The 18,041-nt window shown below is 40.4% G+C and overlaps 1 protein-coding gene across 4 annotated transcripts; it reads right to left on the reverse strand.

Annotated features, from left to right (window-relative positions):
* pgm3 (phosphoglucomutase 3) lies at positions 1-13,455 on the reverse strand. 4 transcript variants are annotated; one of them, XM_061900767.1, is made up of 13 exons: positions 13,359-13,395; positions 12,941-13,238; positions 8,312-8,520; positions 8,043-8,227; positions 5,190-5,257; positions 4,986-5,119; positions 4,705-4,897; positions 4,140-4,297; positions 3,883-4,065; positions 3,683-3,802; positions 3,452-3,574; positions 1,380-1,553; positions 1-1,307 (listed from the first exon to the last, which is right to left on the reverse strand). In XM_061900767.1, exons 3-13 carry the CDS (start codon positions 8,516-8,518, stop codon positions 1,218-1,220), a joined length of 1,635 nt encoding a protein of 544 aa, XP_061756751.1. In that variant the 5' UTR covers positions 8,519-8,520; positions 12,941-13,238; positions 13,359-13,395; the 3' UTR covers positions 1-1,217. The 4 variants fall into 4 exon arrangements, with proteins under 4 accessions (XP_061756751.1, XP_061756753.1, XP_061756754.1 ...); XM_061900769.1 differs by having other exon boundaries at positions 12,937-13,238; XM_061900770.1 differs by lacking the exon at positions 12,941-13,238 and having other exon boundaries at positions 13,359-13,455.
* Positions 13,456-18,041: the final 4,586 nt, after the last annotated feature.

The raw sequence follows: 18,041 nt of genomic DNA on the forward strand, positions 1-18,041 counted from the left end.
CAGGCTTTTACAATTTATTTTTAAATTCATACAGACAAGACACAATAGAAAATGAAAGTAGTGTGTAGAGTCAGTCCACAACACCACCAAGTTCAACTACAACTTTTGGATAAATCCGCACCATAGATGGCTACAGTGAACATTTTATTTTTGTTCCAGTTCTTGTTATTTCTTATACACGCCTTGTCTCGTAATAACAGTTTGTGTTCACCTTGCTCAGGTGGAATTGAGACAAACCAAAGTGAGAAATTTTTGAGAGGATTTATGATTTAAAAAAAAGAAGAAGCAGATTAATCACACTTAAACTGTCAAGGACTGCCTCTTAATCTTATGTTATTTATTTATTCCTCAATTAGGACACACACCGGCGTACCTTTAATATTTGTGTAGAAGAAGAAGAAAACTACCCAATCATCCCATTGGCAATCCAAACTGCTTCACTCCAACGTGTGTGTGCGTGTGTGTGTGTATGTGTGCGTGTTTGGATGTTCTTCTGTAAACAATGCAAGTAAGCAGGATAAATTATGTATTTTTGCATTATTGATTTGGACTGAAGAAGTCAATTTCAACCATGAATAAAACCGTCCAGAGTAAACACATGATTTTTGTTTGATTATTTACAGAATAAAGAGGACAATTTACATCAGAGTTAAAAAGTTAGATTGGAAAAATAAAAATGACGAGTGAATTACCAGATATAATTAATGATTATAATTCATGATTATAATAGTGTCATTCAGTTATGAGGTAAAAGTGTAATTGTGCATGGATTGTAATCTGATGTTTTGTAGCATATAGGGTAACCACTTTTCACACAGTACACGTTGAGATTATCACTTTACGCGTCTACTCGACAGACAGAGTGCAATGCAGCCTTTGGCTGACGGAAAATGGCTAGCAATAGTGCCAAGGAGATGGCAGATCCAGGAGAGCTCCTCCCTTATTTAGCGGTGAAATTCATTAAAGGACAAAGACAAAAGCAGTTGCCGTTGTGCAGCCTTGTTTTGCATTATCCTGCTGTACCCAAAATGCACATCATAATACATTTTATGTAAAAGAAAAAAAAAAAAAAACATTGATTGTGGTTCTTAATTAACCTTGTAGTGTCATGTCAGAAAAATAATTTGTCACCTCGATAAAAGCTCGAAAAAAGTTTTTCAGTACCGGTATGTGAGCATCAAGAATTGTGTCATAATAAAAGACTGAGGTTTTGTTGTCTAGTGCAAAGGCTTGGGTTCGTTTCCCACCCCGCCAGCGAGGCGATACACTGCAAGGCTGACTTGATGTGCAAGTGAGTCAGCACTCTCCTAAAACCAAACACACCTGGTGTAAGCAATATAGATAAATCATGAAGTGCATAACAGAAAAACTAAAAATACTTGTGTGTCAGCTTCGGCGTAAACTCTCACGACATCCTCGGTGCCAGATGGTCTGACGAAGGAGCGAGCGTGTCTGTAATTCTTCACCAAGGCGTCAATGGCCTCCTGCAGGCCCGCTGGACTCACGGCGCGTCTCTCTGCGTCGGTCGTGTTAATCACCCTGCGATCTGAGACCTGCAGCGCACATTAAAAAGCACTTACAGATGTAGCGACCAACTGTAGCTACTGACAGTGGTTTTATGAAGTGTTCCTGAGTTTTTGATTTAGTACCGCCTGAGGGCTCAAAAGTATCATCGCTTACGTGCAGTGATTTCTCCAGATTCCCTGGACTTTTGATGATTTTATAGACTGTAGATGGTAAAATCCCTAAATTCCTTACAAAAGCTCGTTGAGAAATGTTCTAAAACTGTTCGACAATTTGCTTACAAAGTGGTGACCCTCGCCCCATCCTTGTTTGTGAATTACTTAGCATTTCATGGAAGCTGCTTTTATACCCAATCATGGCACCCACCTGTTCCCAATTAGCGTGCACACCTGTGGCATGATCCAAATAAGTGTTTGATGAGCATTTCTCAACTTTATCAGTATTTATTGCTACCTTTCCCAACTTCTTTGTCACGTGTTGCTGGCATCAAATTCTAAAGTTAATGATTTGCAAAAAAAAAATAAAAAATGTTTATCAGTTTGAACATCAAATATGTTGTCTTTGTAGCATATTTGACTGAATATGGGTTGAAAATGATTTGCAAATCATAGTATTCCGTTTATATTTACATCTAACACAATTTCCCAACTCATATGGAAACGGGGTTTGTATATATACATACATATATGTATATATATATACATACATATATGTATATATATATATACATACATACACACACACATATATATATACAAACATATATATATATATATATATATACTTATATATATTTGTTTCAAATTATATCATACATAAATTATTACATTTCAATATATTTTTTTCACTTTTTTTTTTTCAAATTAACTTTGGGTATTTTCTGGAATATCAAGATTGAACTGAATTTTCAATGGTCCTTTTGCATATTTTTCATACCAGATATCCATCCATTTTCTACCGCTTATTACCTTAGGGGTGGCGGGGGGTGCTGGTGCCTATCTCAGCTACAATCGGGCGGAAGGCAGGTACACCCTGACAAGTAGCCATCTCATCACAGGGCCAACACAGATAGACAACATTCACACTCACATTCACACACTAGGGCCAATTTAGTGTTGCCAATCAACCTATCCCCAGGTGCATGTCTTTGGAGGTGGGAGGAAGCTGCAGTACCCGGAAGGAACCCACGCAGTCACAGGGATGACATGCAAACTCTACACAGAAAGATCCCGAGCCCAGGATTAAACCCAGGACTACTCAGGATCTTTGTATTGTGAGGTAAACGCACTAACCCCTCTTCCACCATGCTGTCTCATACCAGATATACTTTTGGTAAATACTAATATTTACATAACTTATAAATATTATTACATGATTTATTAATATCTAAGTATATTATTGTACAATTACAAATTATAATTATATGTAGAGTTTTGAGGACAAAAATGAATTTATTCTATTTTGGAATAAGGCTGTAAAAATTGGAAAAAGTGAAGCGCTGTTAATACTTTCCGGATACACTGTACAACATGGGGACAGACTGTTTAAACAAGGATCAAAAAATCTTCAAAATGAAGAAGCTTTGTTACTGAAGCAAAAAAAAATATTTTTTGTAATATAATCAAACAAACACATTTTGACATTAATACAGAATTATTTGTTCAGTTTCATTATTTTTTTCACAAATTTCCACCAATACAATATAAATATTGTAAAAACTATCATTTAAATACCAATTGAATAAATAACATCACTATTTGAAGATACATGGATTTCCTTTTAGTGGCCTCTGAATCTCAATACTTCTTGTGTCCCAATACTCACCCCCACCACCCCAGTGCGGACCCCAATGCACAAAAAAAGAAGCTTGTATGGTTAACGGTGATAAGTGTCCCAGTGTAAGTCTGTGGTGTCAGTGAGGCTTTACCTTGACTTTTAGCTGCCTGTTGGGCAGATCCGTGTAGATGGCACCCCACTGCTGCACAGTCATTCCCTTCAAGGCTAACACAGCCTCTACTAGCAGCATGTCAGCAATGGCGTCACCTACAGTCTTTACGGGATTAAAGGCACCTTGTGACTTCAGCATTAATAAACATTCAAAAGTGAGCAATATTATCTTTGCAGCCAGTTACAGTAAGCCCTGATGTGTGTTTAAGACCTGGTTAATGACATTGATGGTATGGCACAGCAGAATAGCTGCTCTCTTCCTGCCGTCGTCAGTGTTTGGGTTGTTGGCAAGTTGCTTTATCTTCTCCTCGGCTGATTTGCTGAACAACACCTGATGCCAATGCAGACACAAAAGCTTGTTGCTCGTGAGGGAGAAGAAGTACATCCTTCTCATTGGCAAGCGTCACTCACCGTCCCGTGGCCATTGGCCTCAAAATACACTCCAATGTCAAACTCCTGTGCCACGTGATGGAGGTGTTTCACTCCAGTCTTTGTGCACCTCACCGTCAGCTTCAAGGTGTCTTCCAGGAAGCGTGTCGAGCTACCGTTAGCGTAAGCGGTTTGCACTACTGCCAACTCCAAATTCAGACCAGCCTTTTAAAGAATCACACACATTTCTTCGCATTTTTGCAGCTATATTACTTTTGTTTACTGTTAACGTGGCATACCTGGATGAGCAGCTCGTTAAGAAAAGTGCTGATAAGAGTCGCTATTTTGTCTCCATCCATCAGGTGAAAGTGTCCGTCCGAGTCGGTGTAGTAATAAACGATGCGGTCAGCGTCACCGTCAAATGAACAGCAGCGCTCGCCAGCATTTACCTTAATCCCTTTCGAGGACACAAGAAGAAAGGTATTCAATAACACTATTTTCAGTAGTATTGTGGCTGTAGTTTGAATTGCACTGCGTCATACTTAGTGATGTTCCTAAAAATATGTACCTCTCTTTGCTTAATAAAGAAAAAAATATATAAGACAATGGCATCAGGTTGGTGTACTAAACAATAATAAAATAGCATTAAAAATGTGTGTATAATTTATTTGTAAATTACATGTAACACAACATATATATGTATACTGTGTACACACACAACAAAGTACACCACTGTTAAAAATTTAACATAATTTTAAGCTAATCCCAGAGTATCTAAAACTGCTCCTGTATTGGATCTCATAAAGTGCTGTGTTAGATGACATCTTTAGTAATAAAATCAGCATCTTAATCCCAAAATCACACCTGCTGGAAGTTTCTGTTGGACCTTGACAAAATCAGCGCCACACTGGTGGTTGAGTTTTCCGTCGCCGTGGTTGAAAAGCGAAACCTGCAATTCTGTCTTAAGGTGGCGCTCCATCTCACGTACTTTCAACGCACCGATACCGTTGGCGCCGTCCAAAGTGAGGTGCTTCTGATCATCTGTGCGGTTGGGTGACTTAAGACAGAAAATACAAGTGACAATATCAAACACATACATACACATTGAAATTTAGTGTTAACATGATGTCCAATGATTGTCTTACATTCTTGGTAAGCTCAATGAAAGCCTGGCAGAGTTTACTGTAGTAGCCATTCACTGTGGCCTCGCCATAGCGCCCCTGTGTGTTGTGACAGCACACCAAGTAATGAAGCTGCGGAGTGGTCACCAGCCCATAATCTGATTGAACAGGAGAAGATATATTCTAAAAACAAAAAACTATAACAAAAATACAAGACATGTTGCTAACCTTTATTATGGCTATGCAGAGCACACACTCCATCAAGTACTGCTTGTGAGAGTCTATCACTGCTGCTCCTGTAGTGCCATATCACAGATGATATAAAGCATGAGAAGGGGGGCAGGTGAAGAACTCTTCTGTTGCCACCCAGGAACCCCAAAAAATTATTCACAAACAACAACCACAGCACATCCAGAATTCCAGACACAAGATTGATGCAGCAACTCATACATCATCACCACCTTGACCACGGCCCTAACTACAAACCTGGGACCCACCTGCTGCATCTACACCCTTCAGAGATGCTTCGCAGTCTTTCTCCTCGCCACCTTCACCCATTAGACTTCCTGACCATGTTAAAATCAGGGATTGAAATGTTTTCCCTTACTCCGGACATGATACGCTCAAAGATTCTGTCATAAAAAAAAATTGCGCCCTTCTCCCTCATTAGCCTATTCAATTATCCAAAGCTCCACCAGTTTGGCCCTCGCTGTTGTTCCCAAAAGCGTCAAAGCAGTTGTCAAGGACTCTAAGGGCCTCTGCGCTGATCAACATGATATCAACCATAGGCCTAATAAGGAAGTGTTCTTCTAAAACAATACATACTATCAAAGCACATGGATTATTAAAAATACAGACAGTGTTTGTGGTCAGAGAAATAAAACACATTCTTTTGAAGAACACAATGTCCAGTGCAACTCCAGCCAATCTCAAACGCAAAGTAGTCAATGTCAAATATTTAAGTAACAAATAATGTTTTAATAAATAGTTTAATTTCTATTCATTTTTAACTAAGACATTGCTCCACAAAAGCATCACAAATGCAGTTATTATTAAAAATAGTCCACCTCACTTCAACTATGTGAGTATTAAATGAGTTTGCAAAATTATTTCATGATAAAGTTCAATGCATTAAAATTTCAATAATTCCCAGAAATCTACAAGCTATTCTGCAGCCAACAAGACAACTAAAGATAGCACATTTCCCTTCGGTCACTGACAAAGAATAAAAGATAACATCTATAGTCTGAGTCCATCAACTAGCTGCCTTTATTTTACCCACTAGACTTTTATAGTCTGAGCTCAGCCTTTTTACTGCACTTAGCTAATCTAGTTAGATCTTACCTCAGACTAGAACATTTCCAAATGCCTTAAAACTGCTGTAATTAAGCCCCTTTTAAAGAACGGTAGTCTTGAAGCCACAGGCCTGAACAACTACCGGCCCATATCAAACCTGCCATTTTTGGGCAAATATCCTGGAAAAAATGGTATACCAACAGATAAGTGAATTTCTCTTGGGCGGTACAGCTCGGTTGGTAGAGGGGCTGTGCCAGCAACTGTAGGGTTGCAGTAACTTGGTTTGTAGTTTGGTTTCACAATGTAAAGCGCTTTGAGTCACTTGACAAAAGCGCTATATAAATATAATTCACTTCAATTCACTTCTCTTGTCTAACGTGCTTGATATTTTCCAATCAGACTTTAGGCCCCACCACAGCACAGATACAGCTCTGAACAAAGTGGCAAATGATATCCGACTGAACACAAACACAAGAAAAATCTCAGTCTTGTTTCTGCTGGGCATGAGTGCTGCCTTTTACACAGTTCACCATACTATCTTATTGCAGAGAGTATAAAACTGGGTGGGAATATCTGGTTGGATTCTTAACTGGTTCAAGTCATATCTCAATCACAGGACATACTTTGTTGAAAGTGGTAACTCTTGTCTCTGACCAAATGGCTATGGCCTGCTGGGTTCATCAAGGCTAAATTCAGAGACCCCTATTGTTCAACTTGTACATGCCGCCACTTGGCCAGCTAATAAGCAGCTTCAATGTGTTCTACCACAACTATGCAGAAGAAACTCAGATCCACGTGTCACATACGGCAGGTGAACGTCGGCCTGTTGAATCACTCTGTCACTGCATCGAACAGATCAGTGTGTGGATCCATAACAATTGACTTCAACTAAACTCAGACAAACTTAAATCATTGTCTACAGACTAGATCTGACCAATCTAAGTCTATGAGCTTGAACTGATTAATCCTACTGAGGTATTGGCACCAGCCGCTAGACTAGATCTAACCAATCTAAGTCTATGAGCATGAACTGATTAAGCCTACTTGGAAGGGAGGCGAAACGTCTTCTAAGACAAACCAAACAGACCAGTTGCGAATGATTGAATGAATAGCCAGGTTAGAAATCAAGGGATAATAATGGACCTGAACTTTAACAGCCATATTAAGTCAAGAGCAACAGCAGCTTTTTGCCACTGAAAGAACTTTGACAATATCAGAGGAATAATGTCTAAATAATACTTAGAAACACTAGTCCATGCCTTTGTCTTGTTAATGGCCTTCTTACTGGGCTCTCTAATCGAGCTGTAAAGCAGCTGCAGTACATCCAGAATGCTGCTGCCCGAGTCCTGACTAGAACCAGGAAATGTGACCCGATCAGTCCAGTGGTTAGGTCACTGCTCTGGTTTCTTGTTGCTCAAAGAATATACTTTAAAAGAGCTCTACTTGTGTACAAGTCCTTTCCTGCTTTTTTTGCCATAGTACTTCTCTGACATCTAAGAACAATATGGGCTCTGAGAACCTCAAGGCGTGGTCTTCTGCTCCTGCCAAGAATCAGGACCAAACACAATGAGGCTGTGTTTCAGTTTTATGCTCCTAAAATCTGGAGTAGTCTTCCAGGAGATGTGAGAGAGGCCTCAACGTTGGCAATGTTTAAATACAGGCTGAAAACACTTATTTAATTCTACATTATGACAACTGAAAAGTATTTTAAAATATTTAATTGTTGTCTACAAATTAACTTGTCTTGCCTTAACTGTTCCAGTGTTTGCCAATGTTCAACTGTACCTGGTGTCTTTGCCCACAAACACAATGGCTTCCTGGCTCATGTCAATGCTCTCTTTCTTTATAATGTCCTCAATAACACGTGGTAAATCTTGCTGCTCCACGTTGGCCAGATGGGTGGCCTGGTCCTCCCATGCCGCAGACAACATCTCACCCATGGGGTCAATCAGCTTCACGCCGTTGTCCTCCTACAGGTCCAACCATGAAGACATTATTATTAGTTAAAGCATATTGCAGAATGGACAATTAAACATGACTGTGCCAGAGACAACCTCAGGGTTGTGAGAGGCGGTGACCATTACTCCTATGGCCGCTTTGGTTTTTTTGGACCGCAGGGTGGCCAGCAGTCCCATCCTGAACATGATGTGGTCCAGATGCTTGGCGTTGGACCGGAAACCAGCAGTACCATACTCCAATACCAAGTCTGCAGGTTTAGGGTGCACAGTTGACCGTTTTGACACTTCCTGAAAGTGTGCCATGGCTGAAACACATCACACAAACATCACTCAGTCAAGTAAATCCAATGCAATGTCCAACATTTGGTGGAGGAAAGAAATGCTGTGTAGTCAATGTCCTGCTCATGCTTTTTGTTTTTTTTTACAAACCCCGTTTCCATATGAGTTGAGAACTTGTGTTAGATGTAAATATAAATGGAATACAATGATTTGCAAATCCTTTTCAACCCATATTCAATTGAATGCACTACAAAGACAAGATATTTGATGTTCAAACTCATAAACTTTATTATTTTTTTGCAAATAAAAATTAATTTATAATTTTATGGCTGCAACACGTGCCAAAGTAGTTGGGAAAGGGCATGTTCACCACTGTGTTACATCACCTTTTCTTTTAACAGCACTCAATAAATGTTTGGGGACTGAGGAAACTAACTGTTGAAGCTTTGAAAGTGTAATACTTTCCCATTCTTGTTTTATATAGAGCTTCAGTCGTTCAACAGTCCGGGTCTCCGCTGTCGTATTTTACACTTCATAATGCGCCACACATTTTCGATGGGAGACAGGTCTGGACTGCAGGCGGGCCAGGAAAGTACCCGCACTCTTTTTTTACGAAGCCACGCTATTGTAACACGTGCTTAATATGGCTTGGCATTGTTTTGCTGAAATAAGCAGGGGCGTCCATGAAAAAGACGGCGCTTATATGGCAGCATATGTTGTTCCAAAACCTGTATGTACCTTTCAGCATTAATGGTGCCTTCACAGATGTGTAAGTTACCCATGCTTTGGGCACTAATGCACCCCCATACCATCACAGATGCTGGCTTTTGAACTTTGCGTTTATAACAGTCTGGATGGTTCGCTTCCTTTTAGTCCGGATGACACAATGTCGAATATTTCCAAAAACAATTTGAAATGTGGACTCGTCTGACCACAGAACACTTTTCCACTTTGCATCGGTTCATCTTAGATGATCTCAGGCCCAGAGACGTCGGTGGCGTTTCTGGAATAAAGTTCAAGTTAAAGTACCAATGATTGTCACACACACACTAGGTGTGGTGAAATTTGTCCTCTGCATTTGAGCCATACCCTTGATCACCCCCTGGGAGGTGAGGGGAGCAGTGGGCAACAGCGGTGCTGCACCCGGGAAGCATTTATGTTGATTTAACCCCCAATTCCAGCCCTTGATGCTGAGTGCCAAGCAGGGAGGCAACGGGTCCTATTCTTATAGTCTTTGGTATGATTCGGCCAGGGTTTGAACTCCCAACCTACCGATCTCAGGGCGGACACTCTAGCCATTAGGCCACTGAGTAAGTGAATGTTGTTGTAAATGGCTTTCGCTTTGCATAGTAGAGCTTTAACTTGCACTTACAGATGTAGCGACAAACTGTATTTTGTGATAGTGGTTTTCTGAAGTGTTCCTGAGCCCATGTGGTGATATTCTTTAGAGATTGATGTTGGTTTGTGATACAGTGCCATCTGAGGGATCGAAGGTCACGGTCATTCAATGTTGGTTTCCGGCCATGCCGCTTACGTGGAGTGATTTCCCCAGATTCTCTGAACCTTTTGATTATACTGTATTATGGACCATAGATGTTAAAATCCCTAAATTTCTTGCAATTGCACTTTGAGAAACATTGTTTTTAAATTGTTTGACTATTTGCTCACACAGTTGTGGACAAAGGGGTGTACCTCGCCCCATCCTTTCTTGTGAAAGACTAAGCATTTTTTGGGAAGCTGTTTTTTAATTCCCAATAATGGCACCCACTTGTTCCCAATTAGCCTGCACACCTGTGGGATGTTCCAAATAAGTGTTTGATGAGCATTCCTCAACTTTATCAGTATTTATTGCCACCTTTCCTAACGTATTTGTTATGTGTTGCTGGCATCAAATTCTAAAGTTAATGATTATTTGCACACAAAAAAATGTTTATCAGTTTGAACATCAAATATGTTGTCTTTGTAGCATATTCAACTGAATATGGGTTGAAAAGGATTTGCAAATCGATGTATTCCGTTTATATTTACATCTAACACAATTTCCCAACTCATATGGAAACGGGGTTTGTCGTTGATAGCAGTATTGTGTTCTTACAACGGGAGGTTGGAGACGGCATGGCGGGGTTGGGAGAGTGGCCGTGCCAGCAACCTGAGGGTTCCTGATTCAATCCCCACCTTCTACCAACCTAGTCACATCCGTTGTGTTCTTGAGCAAGAAACTTCACCCTTGCTCCTGATGGGTCGTGGTTAGGGCCTTGCATGGCAGCTCCCGCCATCAGTGTGTGTGAATGGGTGAATGTGGAAATAGTGTCAAGCCGCTTTGAGTACCTTAAAGGTAGAAATGCGCTATACAAGTATAACCTATTTAACCCACTCCAGCTTAGTTTCAGCACAGTTTGTTTACTATAGAGCGCAGCCATATTGAACAGAGTGCCATTCATACATCACAGCTCACAGGTGCTTCAAAGGTAGTAGACGGTATTACTCCGCAAGGCAAAATACATCCATACACTACATTTCCTCACATATTAGATCAATAACAAATGAGTGTACATTAGAAAAGCAAATACATAGGCAATTTGGCAACCACAAATACAATTCTTATGCAGCCTCTTTTTTCTTCTTCTTTTTTAGCGTGTGTATGTCAAATACCTTATGATGCATCACAGTCCATAAAAATGTATTGCAGTCATAGAACTTTGGACTTATAAATTCAGTCTTCTGCGATTGTCATTGTCTGGGTTGAGTTTTTCCTTGCCCTGATGTGGGATCTGAGCAGAGGATGTCGTTGTGGCTTGTGCAGCCTTTTGAGACGCTTTTGATTTAGAGCTATATAAAAAAACTTTGATTGATTGATTGATTGATTGATAAAGTCCTCACAATTGTTAAAAGTATCTGTGTTGCAGGCTTTTTGGGGGCTAATAAATTCTTTAAAAAGTGGTATGTTTTGAGGTGGCAACTTGTCCAGGGTGTACCCCGCCTTCTGCCCGAATGCAGGTGAGATAGTACTACAACCCCCCACCCCCGCGACCTTGATAGAGACAAGCAGTAAAAATGGATGGATGCTTTGACACCCATTAAACTGAGGACAGTCGGCTAAGCTACATCCCAGTTTGTTTACTATAGAGCACATATTGAACAGAGTTCATCCATCCATTCATGCATTTTCTACCGCTTGTCCCTTTCGGGGTTGCTGGAGCCTATCTCAGCTGCATTAGGGCGGAAGGCTGGGTACACCCAGTACAAGTCGCCATCTCATCGCATGGCCAACACAGATAGACAGACAACATTCACACACTACGACCAATTTAGTGTTGCCAATCAATCTAACCCCAGGTGCATGTTTTTTGTATGTAGGAGGAAGCCGGAGTACACGGAGGGAACCCACGCAATCACGGGGAGAACATGCAAACTCCACACAGAAAAATCCCGAGCCCGGGATTGAACACAAGACCTTTGTATAGTGAGGCACATGCACTAACCCAGTGGTTCTCAAGCTTTTTTCAGTGATGTACCCCTTGTGAACATTTTTTTAATTCAAGTACCCCCTAATCAGAGAAAATGATTTTTGGTTTGAAAAAAAAAAAGAGATAAAGAAGTAAAATATGGCACTATGTCATCAGTCTCTGATTTATTAACTTTTATAATAGTGCAAAATATTGCTCATTTGTAGTGGTCTTTCTTGAACTATTTGGAAAAAAGATATAAAATTAACTAAAAACTTGTTGAAAAATAAACAAGTGATTCAATTATAAATAAAGATTTCTACACAGAGAAGTAATCATCAACTTAAAGTGCCCTCTTTGGGGATTGTAATAGAGATCCATCTGGATTCATGAACTCAATTCTAAACATTTCTTCACAAAGAAAGAAATGTTCAACATCAATATTTATGGAACATGTCCACAGAAAATCTAGCTGTCAACACTGAATATTGCATTGTTGCATTTCTTTTCACAGTTTATGAAATTACATTCATATTTTGTTGAAGCAATATTCAATAAATATATTTATAAAGGACTTTTGAATTGTTGCCATTTTTAGAATATTTTAAAAAAAATCTCACGTACCCCTTGGCATACCTTCAAGTACCCACAGGGGTACGCGTACCCCCATTTGAGAACCACTGCACACGAACAGTGTCATTTATAAATCAAAGCGCACAGTGCTAAACTGGCAGTAGGTGGTATTACTCCGCAAGGAAACATAGGTCCATACATTACAGGTGTGAACATATCCAATAGTTGTATCTATGGCACCTGGACTCGCATGAAAAGAGCAAAGATCAAACACAAACAAACTGATTTAACACTGCATTATACACCCAAATCAAAGAAGCTCGCTCTAAATGGCATTCATCGTACACACACAAACCTCATCGTTGTGCTAAAAAACATTAAACCAGGTCACTTAGACAGGATTTAAAAGTTAAGTAGCTTTACCTACGTTTTCTGTAGTGTAATCAGCCTGATGATATGGAAGGAGTACAACTTCCTCTTCCAGCAAAGACGCGCCAACGTGGCCAAAGTTCCGGGACACGTCACGATGACGTCAATGCGCACGGCGTGACTTCTTGCCAACAGGGTGGAGAGTTGTAGTTGTGTTTTTATGGAAGTAGAATTGTCTCACGTCAACTTACATCGATATGGTATTAATACATATGTTTTACCTTAGCCCTACAAAACGATACAGATATGCTACGCAGCGAAATATATCATCTTGGTGGAACGTCTGGGTGGGGAAACTATAAGAGATACAGTACAAAAATGTATTGAAGCTTCCGGGTATTTTCAGTATAATGACACACAATTCAGCCATTTAAGAGTAGACGTACACCACAGCCACACGTCTTATAAAATGTTACCTTTTTAAATTTACCGACGTTGATGAGCGAGAGGAGACTTGGCATTTCCGTGTACGTCATACATATGAATGAGCAGTGGGGCTGCAATCTTAAACGGGTCGACATTGCCATCTAGTGACAGGCGTAGTGAAGTGTCAGCACATTTAATCCATCATAACGTTCTAAATCACGGATGTCAAACTCAAGGCCTGGGGGCAAGATCTGGCCCGCAAACACCCCTGGCAATGATATGTGTCAATAAAGTACTTCATATCTTCTCACTAAATGTAATGGATTTTTTTTTCATTTTGACAGAAAACATATATGTACTGCTTGAAATGGCATGCCTTTAGTTAGAGTGTCCTCACGGATTTTCCGGGACACTCCCGAATTTCAGCGCCTCTCCCGAAAACCTCCTGGGACAAATATTCTCCCGAAAATCTCCTGATTTTCAGCCGGCGCTGGAGGATAGGATAGGAGAGGTCTTTATTGTCATATTGCACAAGTACAACGCAACTTTGTTTTCAGCACAAACCTGTTCAAGATTAGACAAACAAACAGTGTACAGGGTTACAGAACAAGAACGCTGATGGGTTGCCATAAGGCGCCCCGTAAAAGATGGGAAAAAGGTTAACGCTGGGGAAGGATGAGTAAAAAAATACAATTCAGACTGGGCTGCTAAGGGGGCCCAGTCTGGAGTGGGAAAAAACCTCCATAGCAAAGCACATATACATATTACAACATACATCTCGAGATATATAGCAACAGAGGGAGGGTAGTTCAAGGTCATGATGGTAGGCCGCAGCTCTCAGGTGCTGACCATCCATTCATCACCCCTATGGGATTTGCGTCGAGGGCGTTGGGTTGGGGAGATGGGGTGTGTATGTGTGGCGTATATTTTTGTGGATGTGTGTGCGTGTGTGTAAGCCCGTAGTGTGTCTCTGTTCCGCGGCGTTGATGTATTGCAGTCGCTAGTCCAAAGTCAACAACAACAGGTGTGTGTCCATGAAAGACAAGAAGGGAGTTTTTTGTGTCTTCACTGCGCTGTCCTTCGGGAGAGTCTCGAAGCCAGGGAAACAATCCAAGTTAGAATGATTTTTATGCGGGTGAAAATAAATATTGCTTTTCACTCTAAATTTTCTATGACTGGTCCTCAAAACTGCGGGGTAGACAGTCCGATGTAATCCACAGTTCTTCCCGCATCCTCCAATCATTTGTGGCAACTTTGGGGTACCTTGAAGACTGCCATCAACTTTCAATTTGTCGACAAACCAGAGCAACGCTTACGCCAATAAGCAGATGTCCTGTTGTCATAATTCCGAATAGGTGGATATCTTCACATCCTCAACAGAAAAGGGTCGCCAGGCACGCGGCCCTCCTTCTCCCAAGAGTCCGTCGTGTGTCCAGCAACAACCGCTTCGTTACGACAGCAGGTTCCCCCAAACTCAAGATCTTGTCAATTTTGTTGAGGCCACGACCCCTCCAGCTCCATGCGGACCTGAGTGAGGACAGCCTTTTTTCACGTCCGCTTTCCCACAATATAAACAGCGTGCTTGCCCAATCACTTATTCCATACGAGGCGTCCTGCATACTGCCGATGAGCATGGTGCGCCTGTTTTGGCGCACACGTTGCCAAAGCCGAGGCTGGTCAGGCTGCTGAGGGTGAAGTGGAAGGCGGTGATGTACGAGCTGTGCACCGTAGGGTAGTGGTGCCCAACCACGCGGACCAATTGGTACTGGGCCGCACAAGAAATGAAAAACAATAGATATATATATATATATATTTTTTTTTTTTTTATTAAATCAATATAAAAAACACAATATATACATTATATATCAATATAAATCAATGCAGTCTGCAGGGATACAGTCCGTAATAACACATGATTGTATTTCTTTATGAAAAAAATAAAAAATAAAATACCACCACCCCACCCCGGTCCGTGGGACAAATTTTCAAGCGTTGACCGGTCCTCAGCTACAAAAAGGTTGGGGACCACTGACGTAGGGCATCTCCAGGCGTTTGCCCAGCTCATGGAGCCATCCTTGGGGAAGAGACGGGAGGACAACAGGGTGACAAGTACTAAATCACCCAGACTGGAGATAAATTGTATCATTATGTTTATCTTACCTAAAAATAAATATATATATATATATATATATTTTTTTTTTAAACTAAACACATTTTTACTATATTTTGCTAAAAACATCAAAATTAATTGTATTTTTATATGTATTTTTTCTGACTCCTTTTTACATCCAGCCATATAATTATACAGTAAAATAAAACATTTGAAATAATTAATTTTAAATGATCATAATAATTCATTTAAATTACCATATTTAATTATTAAAATAATTGCCTGTTTATCAACAACTTTAGCATTTTGTTCATTACATATTGAAGCGCTCAGAAGCCAAGTTATGTTATATTCCTTAAGATTTATTTATGCAAGTTTGAAGTATCAATTATCTAAACACAGTTTTGTTTGCATATTTTCAGGACGTATATATATATATATATATATATATATATATATATATATATATATATATATATATATATATATATATTTCCCGTAGGTAAGCACATATTGATGAATCATCAGCATCAGTGCATCCATATTGATGACAAATCTGATGACGTCCTGTTAAAAATGTGTTTATTAATTTGATCAGAGCAAAACATTAACTTTCAACAAAGCCCCATGTAATGTTGTTCATTCAAAACAAGTTCAATACGTTTCTATCACATCCATCAGTAATGTGTGATCAACAATTCTTGAGTGCTTATTGCAGGGATGCAAACTCACGGAGAATGAAAATTGTAAACAGCTGCGAGGGCGCATAGATAATTAGTTTGCATCCATGCTTTTAGTAATAGGCTCAGTATCTTGTTTAGCTTGTGCAGTGTATTTGTAAGATAATGGAACAATGTAATTGCAGGAATGCGAGAACATACATTGAATACAAGATCAAATCAAACAAGAACAAAAATGCATATTAAAAATAATTTAAAAGAGATCCTTGTGTAACATACAGTACTTACCATTCTTCTGACACCTGCATAACATCGATGTTGTGTAATACATTTGGAAGCAATACACCTGCAATACATTGAAAACAAGACAAACAAAACAGAACAGTGAGAAACGTTGAAATGTGCATCATTTCAGCAAACATGTTGTAATGACACTTGTGTCATGTGGGACTTAATTCAAATCCGTTAAACATCTCTTTATATGGAACTGCACTTAAAAAAAAAAAAAAGTCCATTATTCACAATCCTGGGCTTCACGGTGGCAGAGGGGTTAGTGCGTCTGCCTCACAATACGAAGTTCCTGCAGTCCTGGGTTCAAATCCAGGCTCGGGATCTTTCTGTGTGGAGTTTGCATGTTCTCCCCGTGAATGCGTGGGTTCCCTCCGGGTACTCCGGCTTCCTCCCACTTCCAAAGACATGCACCTGGGGATAGGTTAATTGGCAACACTAAATTGGCCCTAGTGTGTGAATGTGAGTGTGAATGTTGTCTGTCTATCTGTGTTGGCCCTGCGATGAGGTGGCGACTTGTCCAGGGTGTACCCCGCCTTCTGCCCGATTGTAGCTGAGATAGGCGCCAGCACCCCCCGCGACCCCGAAAGGGAATAAGCGGTAGAAAATGGATGGATGGATATTCACAATCCTTATATAAAACAAGAACGGATGTTTTTCTTTTTTTTAATGCGTTCTAAATAATAAATACATTTAATCAAAAGTCTACTTACAGTGGAGCCAATTTCAGTCAAACTGATCTGCCTATGAAAGCCCTTAAAAAAAACATCTTAACACTTCCATTAAGGTTTTATATACATGATGTAAGTATATATGTAATGTAGTAATGGGCACATTTATAATAACATTTAATATTTATGTATTTTGATTATTTTAGGCATATGTGTTGCATTAATTTAAAAAACACATCGATTTATTTTTTTTTTCTCCCCGCTAATTTCTACTCACTGCAGACTTTATGAGAGCCGACAAACATAACAAAACAACTCTCACTGTACAATGTCTGCTGTCATTACAATGCAGACTGATAGAAACATGTTATATTCCTGTTTTGGATGAAAAATGACTCATATTTCTCGTAAATAAAATGAGGGGTAGAACCAAGTGTCTTTTAGTGTCGTTCTCTCAATTTCCGGTTACAAATTGGCTGTCAAAATGTAACAACATGTTGGATTACATCCTCATCCTTCTACTTTGTTTACCAGGTGAGAGGCATGATTTATGATTGTGGAGGGACGCAGCCGAGGAGCCGAGAGCGGGCTGAAAGAGGCGCTCTGGAGCAAGATGGAGGCCAGGAGGCGGGGCATGCGGCGGCGAGGAGAGGCGTGAAGCACGCGGAGCGGCAGGAGGATGGCAATCGGAGTCAGGTGCGTAGGACACACACCTGCTCACAATATGCACATCTGCTCCTAGACTTCAAGAGAGGCGAAGGGGGCACGATTGGGGAGAAAGAGGAGGAAACCACGGCAGCCCGACCACGAGCCCGACAACCGAGATCACGCCAAAATGAGTCCCCGCCAAAGACGCTGCAGGCGAGCACCGAAAGGTGCAGTGCGACCAGGAAGAGGAGCCGGCGCACTAGATATGGGCGGACCCGACTGGCCCGAAGAAAGGTCGTGTGAACCAAAAAAAGTAAATCAAACCTGCTACGACGC

Source organism: Nerophis ophidion, linkage group LG05, assembly GCF_033978795.1.
Source record: "Nerophis ophidion isolate RoL-2023_Sa linkage group LG05, RoL_Noph_v1.0, whole genome shotgun sequence".
In the NCBI taxonomy this organism is placed as follows: Eukaryota; Metazoa; Chordata; class Actinopteri; order Syngnathiformes; family Syngnathidae; genus Nerophis; species Nerophis ophidion.